The 7,302-nt window shown below is 42.6% G+C and overlaps 1 protein-coding gene across 1 annotated transcript; it reads right to left on the bottom strand.

Annotated features, from left to right (window-relative positions):
• Nucleotides 1–1,548: 1,548 nt before the first annotated feature.
• Nucleotides 1,549–6,977, bottom strand: SNAI2 (snail family transcriptional repressor 2). Its single transcript, XM_060775281.2, has 3 exons — nt 6,560–6,977; nt 4,685–5,230; nt 1,549–2,606 (listed from the first exon to the last, which is right to left on the bottom strand). Exons 1-3 carry the CDS (start codon nt 6,636–6,638, stop codon nt 2,425–2,427), a joined length of 807 nt encoding a protein of 268 aa, XP_060631264.2. The 5' UTR covers nt 6,639–6,977; the 3' UTR covers nt 1,549–2,424.
• Nucleotides 6,978–7,302: the final 325 nt, after the last annotated feature.

The following is a 7,302-nucleotide window of genomic DNA, read 5'->3' as shown; positions in this document are numbered from 1 at the left end:
CCAGTGTCCTTGTTGAACACTCAAACTATTACACTATGTTGGCTCAACATTAGACCTACTGAATCAATGAGACACACAAACATTGAATTGCGAGCAATCATTTGCCCCATCTGACATAACCAACTGGATTTAGTGAATTGTGCTTTCATATCCTATACTAGCCATCCTCTGCTACACGTTGCTCTGGCCCAGTCTGCTGATCTGGAAAATAAAGTAATGAGAAAGTGTTGGTTTCTAATATATGTAATTTCTTTATGCTTGTGGGTAAACAGTATTTCTTGTTGTTTCTTTGTCAGTGTTGATGTAGAGATTGTCTAGTTTGCCTACTCTGGAACATGCAACATATCATTGTCCTTCTTTAGGGGTCCCTTTCAAATCTGTGATACTATATCTGTCATATACATGTGTGTGTGTGTGTGAGAGAGAATCATATAGATCTATCTATGGCTGGATGGCTCTTTGTCAGGAGGGATTTATGTTTTCTTGCCCTGGTGAAGGGAGCTGGACTGGATGGCCTGAAGGCAGCATTTCTCAGCCTGGGGGTTGGGACCCCTTGGAGGTCACGAAGGGGTGTCAGAAGGGTCATCAAAGACCAACAGAAAACACAGTATTTCTGTTGGTCATGGGGGTTCTGCGCTGGAAGTTTTGCCCTATTCTATCATTGGTGGGGTTCTGTATGCTCTTTGATTGTAGGTGAACTATACATCCCAGCAACTACAACTCCCAAATGTCAGGGTCTATTTCCCCCAAACTCCACCAGTGTTCATATTTTGGCATAAGAAGTATTTGTGCCAAGTTTGTTCCAGATCCTTCACTGGATGTAGGTGAACTACAATTCCAAAACTTAAGATCCATGCCCATCAACCCCTTCTAGTGTTTTCTGTTAGTCATGGCAGACCTGTGGTTCAATTCCATCATTGGTGGAGTTCAGAATGCTCTTTGATTGTAGGTTAAGTATAAATCCCAGCAACTACAACTCCCAAATGACAAAATATTTTTTTTAGTGATGGTCACTCCTTGGGTTAGTAGGTGTCTTGTGGTCAAATTTGACAGCAATTCGTCCAGCAGATTTTGAGTTATTATGTCACTCAAAATGAACAGAGCATGTGTGTGTGTGTATATATATATCTCAATACACTCCACATGCTACACAAAGATAAATTCCTGCTTATAGGGACTCTATTCTGAACTGCTGCAGTGCCAGGGTGCATCAACACTGTAGAATGAATGCAGGGTGACATTGCTTTAACTGCCATAGCTCAATGTTATGAAATATTAGGAGTTGCAGTTTTACAAAGCCTTTAGCCATCACTGCAAAAGAGGGCTAGTGCCTATCCAAACTACAACTCCCAGGATTCCATAGCATTGAGACATGGCCGTTAAAATGATGTCAAACTGCATTCATTCTACACTATAGATGTATTCTCAGATATTTTTCTCCTGACTCTCAGCAGAGAAGCTCTATGAATGGAAGAGATTTCAGTGGTGAAGGCTGGGTTCTGGATGAAGTAAACACTTTGAACTAAGATGATACAAATTACACAGATATTACTCCAAAATGTTTATTGTACAAAAGTTTTAGAAAACAATATAAGACATTTGGCTTTATGCTTTCTTCAAGATTCCCATCTATAGACATTTCTATAGATAATATTTCATGATGATTCAGAACACATTCAGTCATATAAAAATAAAACTATTTACATTATGTCCACATAATTAAAAACAAAGTCATCCATTACAAAGGCACTTGGAGGGTATTGCTCATGATATTGCATTTCCTTTGTGCATTTAGGAAAAAAGAATGTTAGCAATCTACTGTCAAAACTTCCATCAACCCTCATTCTTGCACTTATTCCCATTTTAAAAACAACTTAACAACTGGAACCTTTTTTTTTTAAAGAAAAGGAACTATATATCAAGCATACGGCAGGGATGTCTGCCATGATTGGTTTATAAAGGCACATACTTGTAAAGATATGGCAAACACATGGACATACATTCTGTTATTTTTCAAATGATTCATTTTAAAGACATTTCAGGCCATTACTCAAATATGCTACATTTTTAAAAAATACCAGTAATTTGCCCTCTTGGACATTTACTGACTCGATATGGAAGACTCTGAAAAGCACCTGCAATATTTGGTATCTGACAAAACTCTTAATATCTGATTGATTAAAAAATATTCTTTGGATGTTTTCATTTAACTGGAATGTGAATTTTAAGCATGTAAGGCTTTCTTTGGGAAAAAAATATTGTTTATCTGGCATGTGTTTCTTCTTGCAGCATTCACGTTTTGCACCCTTGGGGGAGTTGCTAACTTGAGAAGATAAAGCGCTTCATGAGTTGAGATGAGGAAGGATGTTCCTCTTATCTAGTTGAAAAGGAGTGGAGAAAGAAATGCACAGAGCCCAGGTACACTCAGTGAGCTACACAGCAGCCAGATTCCTCGTGTTTGTGCAGAAGAGACATTCGGGAGAAAGTTTTGGAACAATTTTTACACTGGTATTTCTTCACGTCAGAATGGGTCTGCAGATGGGCCCTCAAGTTGGACCTGTCAGCAAATGCTCTGTTGCAATGTGGACATGAAAAGGGCTTCTCTCCTGGAAAGAGTAACAGGGGGGAAAAAAAGAATCAGAGTCATATAAAGTCAACTAAAATGAGAACATTTCTGTCTCAAGGAGTAAAGTGTTTGCGGAAAAGGAGCTGGGGTAGTCTAAGAAAAAGATTTTCAATTGTAATAAAAATTTGAGTCATTACATCACAAATCATCATTAATTCATGCCCCAAGAGCTTTCAAGGAGTCATCATGCATTGAATGACAAGTCACTGACAGTTTTTGCTTCAGCAGGTGCAGCCAACGCCTGTAGGCTGAGCTCCACCCAAGATTTCCATACGTTCCTTCCATTCATTTACTGTATCCTGTGCAACACCTTCAGCTGCCTAAGGCTGCGCTTTGCATGCCCTTGATGTGAGTGGCAGAACTCCCATCAGATTGGATGCTTTAGCATTGCACCCGGCTCCTCTGGAATGGGGCAGAACTAGAAGCTGCAAGAATGCTCAAATATCACTCGCAAAAAGGCAGCACAAAAAAAAGGAAATGAAAGGTTGGCAAGAGAGTGCAATTAATGAACCGATCACTAAAAATTGGTGAATACTGTTGGCTTACATTCTGACCCGCTACATCTTGCTATGTAGGAAGTTCTGTTAAACTAAATTGCCAAGGTTTTGGGGAAATGGGCTGTGCTCAGTGAGGGTTGAAACCACAGGGTTATAGCTTGGGATGTTGAGCATCACTTAACCCAGTCCAGACCTTGGCAACACTGCATGACGTTTTTGGATCATAATGTGTTGTTGATTCCTTATTCCTCACCTTACAAAATTGGTACATCTACACTGTAGACTTAATACAGATTGACACAACTTCAATTCCCAGGGTTCATTGCTATGGAATCCTGAGACTTATAGTTTGTTGAGAAACCAGAACTCTTTGCCAGAGAAGGCTGAAGACCTTGAAAAACTTCAACTTCTATGATTCTCTGGCAATGAGTCGTGGGTGTTTAAGTGGAATCAAACTACATTAAGTCTACAGTATAGATACACTAAATCTTTTATTAACCAGTGGGGACCTACTGTGCATTAAATTCCTTTTTGGGAGAATGCAAAATGTAACTGTAAACTAGACTGAACTCTGCTCATATAGAAATCCATTTGGTAACCAGGTGTAGTGGGGCTTCTGTCTAGAGCTATAATCCCATGTGCAATTTATTTAGGGCAACTCCCATTGGTTTCAGTGGTATTTTCTTCATAGTAATGCAGCTTGTGTTAAGAACCAGGTCCAAACATCTAAAGGACTAGCAGACTGTCTATAGTACACATTTTTTTCAGGCTGAGATCCATTGGTTTCCATGTATCTCATTCTCAAGTGACATTTGATCAGAGATTAAACAAGGTTTGGTCCTCCTTTCCTAACAACAAGGGCTTGTAGTATGTGCTGCTCTATGCACTGTTTGGTCACAGTTCTTGACTCTGCAGATTACTGTTGGAAACCTGATCTCTCTTAAGTCTTTCTGACCTGCTTCCAGTATGTATTCTCCTTTCTGGAAGAAGACATTATTTTGTTTATTTATTTACCATACTTGTATCCTGCCTTTCTTAACCCTGAAGGGGGCTTAAGGCAGCCTTACAAAGGCAACAATTCAGTGGCGTATGTATACATATATCAATGGATAAACAAAACACTAAAACCATCCAGTTAAAACATAACATTAAAACAACAAATTAAAATCACAGTCTGGGTCATATTCCAAGGCCAGTCTGGACATCCATTCCACCATTTTTCCTAACATGTCCTAAGCTGAAGCAAGGAATTCTACTGATAAGATGGAACCCGAAGATCTCCCTGAAGCAAAGTTTAACTTCAGAGACGCCAAAACATGTTACACTCAGCCCATAAACTGGCTTCCTTATAAGAGATACAATTACACAGGGGGAAGGAGCGGGTGAATACAAACTAGAATAAATGTTTACATTGACATTTATATTTAACAATATATTATTTGTCATAACAATAATCAAAATACTATTAAACTAGCCATGTGATGCACTGAGAAACTTTCAAAAAGGCATTCAAGTAGTGCAGCAATGAATGAAGCATGCGTTACAATGTTGCCCCTCTTACCAGTATGGGTTCGGATGTGTCCTTGAAGCAACCAGGGTCGAGAGAAAGCCTTGCCACAGATCTTGCAGACACAAGGTAGCGTGTGGGTCCTGATGTGCATCTTAAGAGCGCCTAAGCTCACATATTCCTTGTCACAGTATTTACAACTGAAAGATTTCCTAGACTGGGCATCACAGTGCAACTGCTTATGCTTGGCCAGTCCGGAGAATGTGGAGTAGGTCTTGTTGCATAAACTACATTGAAATTTCTCAGCTTCAATTGCATGGGCATCTGAAAGTTTGGACTGGATCCGCTCTTCTTCATCGCTAATGGGACTCTCAGAGCCGCTGTGGTCCTTGGAAGAAGTGTCTGAAGGTGGAGGCGGGCTGACTCTTCCCAAAGATGAGGGGTATCCTGAGAGAGGCGAGAGGTCACTGGGTAAAGGAGAAGGCAGCAGCCCCGTTGTAGTCCACATGGTGATGGGGTTGTAAGCCACCGAGCTGAGGATCTCTGGCTGAGGAATGATCGGCATGGGGTAACTCTCGTAAAGGTATGGAGAAATGATCACTGGGAAAAAAAGGGGGAAATCATTTTAAGATGTATGGAATTCTGCACAACACCAAGTTTGGAACCATTGAAGCCATACTGATCATCCATACGGAAGAGCCCATGAATAGTTGAGCACCATCCTTGTAACTTTATAATTGTATGTGTAACCATAAGCAAGAAGATCTGGTCTATAGAGCAAATCTGTTTTGAGTAGCTAAGCAAAACTCTAACAGGTGACACTTCACATAAGCATTTCTCAACCTGGGAGTCGAGACCCCGGGGGGGGGGGGGTGTAAGGAGGCATCAGAGGGGTCACCAAAGACCATCAGAAAACACAGTATTTTTTGTTGGTCATGGGGGTTGTGTGTGGGAAGTTGGCCCAATTCTATCATTGGTGGGGTTCAGAATGCTCTTTGATTGTAGGTGAACTATAAATTCCAGCAACTACAACTCTCAGATGCCAAGGTCTATTTTCTCCAAACTCCACCAGTGTTCACATTTGGGCATATTGAGGATTTGTGCCAAGTTTGTGCCAAGATCCATCATTGTTTGACTCCACAGTGCTCTCTGGATGTAGGTGAACTACAACTCCAAAACTCAAAGTCAATGCCCACCAAACTTTCCAGTATTTTCTGTTGGTCATGGGAGTTCAGTGTGCCAAGTTTGGTTCAATCCCACTGTTGGTGGAGTTCCAAATGCTGTTTGATTGTAGGCTAACTATAAATCCCAGCAACTACAACTCCCAAATGACAAAATCAGCCCCCCCCCAAACCCCAATAGCATTCAAATTTGGATGTATGGGGTATTGGTCCAGTGAATGAAAATATGCCCTACATATCAAATATTTATATGACCATAACCCCAATTCCCCCGCCCAGGCCCCACCAGTATTCAAATTTGGGTATATGAGATATTGGTCCAGTGAATGATAATACATCCTGCATATCAAATATTTACACGATAACAGTTGCAAAATTACAGTTGTGAAGTAGCAATGAAAATAATTTTATGGTTGGGGGTTCACCAATAGATGAGGAACTGTATGAAAGGCTCACAGCATTAAGAAAGTTGAGAACCACTGCTTTATTTCAGGGATGGCCACTGATGTTCTCAAGCAAAGAAGGCTCCCTGAAAAGTAGATTCAAGTTTGCACCCAAGTATGAAAACGAGGCATTAGGAAGGTTGAGAACGACTGCTTTGCAGGGATGGCCACTGATATTCCCAAGCAAAGAAGACTCCCTGAAAAGTTGGTTCAAGTTTGCACCCAAGTATGAAAACAAGCAAGCAAGCAAGCCCCCACATGGTATGACATGAGCCACACTTTCTCCCATTCAGCCTGGGGCGTACCTGTATGAGTGTCCAGTTCGCTGTAGTTTGGCTTTTTGGAAGCGTTGAAATGTTTCTTGACCAGGAAGGAGCGTGGCATTTTGGAAGGCAGGCTGGCTTTCCCCCTCGCTCACTCCCTGCCTGCATGAAGCTCCTGGAGCGGCAGGATAACGGTCCGGGATTCAGGGCAGGAGGCTGCGGACCCGCTGGTCCTTTCAGAGCATGTTCTCCTGCCTCCGCCTTCTCCACCCCATGCGTCGCAGCCCCAAAAATGTGGCTTCGGGCTTGCGCTCCAGCCTCCTTGGAAGGGGCTGTAAACTAAATAGCCGCCCGTCAGGTGCAGGAGGGGGCGGGGCCGGGGCTTTTCTCCTCCTCGCCCAATCCCGGCCCAAGGGCTCCCACAAACTCTGCCTGTTTGGACGAAGGAGTCTCTCTCCCCCCCACCTCCTCCTCCTCCTAAGATCACTTCTCCAAGGAGGGTCCAGTCCCTTGGAGGCGCTGATGGGTTTTGGCTCGGGCTGGAGCTCCGCCCCGCGGGGTGGCTGCGAAGAGCAAGGAGAAGCAGGGAAGCGCCTGCCTTGGTTGAGGGTTGCTTGCTGGCTTGCTTCCAGGAGGGGCGGGATGGGGAATGATAAGGGTGTTCACTTGGTTCTTACCCGGTATACCCGCACTGTACAATTAACGCTGTTTGACATCACGTTCGCTGCTATGGCATCAAGGGAGCTGTAGTTTGGGGAGAGGCTAAGAACTTGTAAAGCTACAAC

Source organism: Anolis sagrei, chromosome 4 (genome assembly GCF_037176765.1).
Source record: "Anolis sagrei isolate rAnoSag1 chromosome 4, rAnoSag1.mat, whole genome shotgun sequence".
Lineage (NCBI taxonomy): Eukaryota > Metazoa > Chordata > Lepidosauria > Squamata > Dactyloidae > Anolis > Anolis sagrei.
Note: the sequence above shows the minus strand (reverse complement) of the source record. Positions and strands in the feature narration are given on the sequence as shown.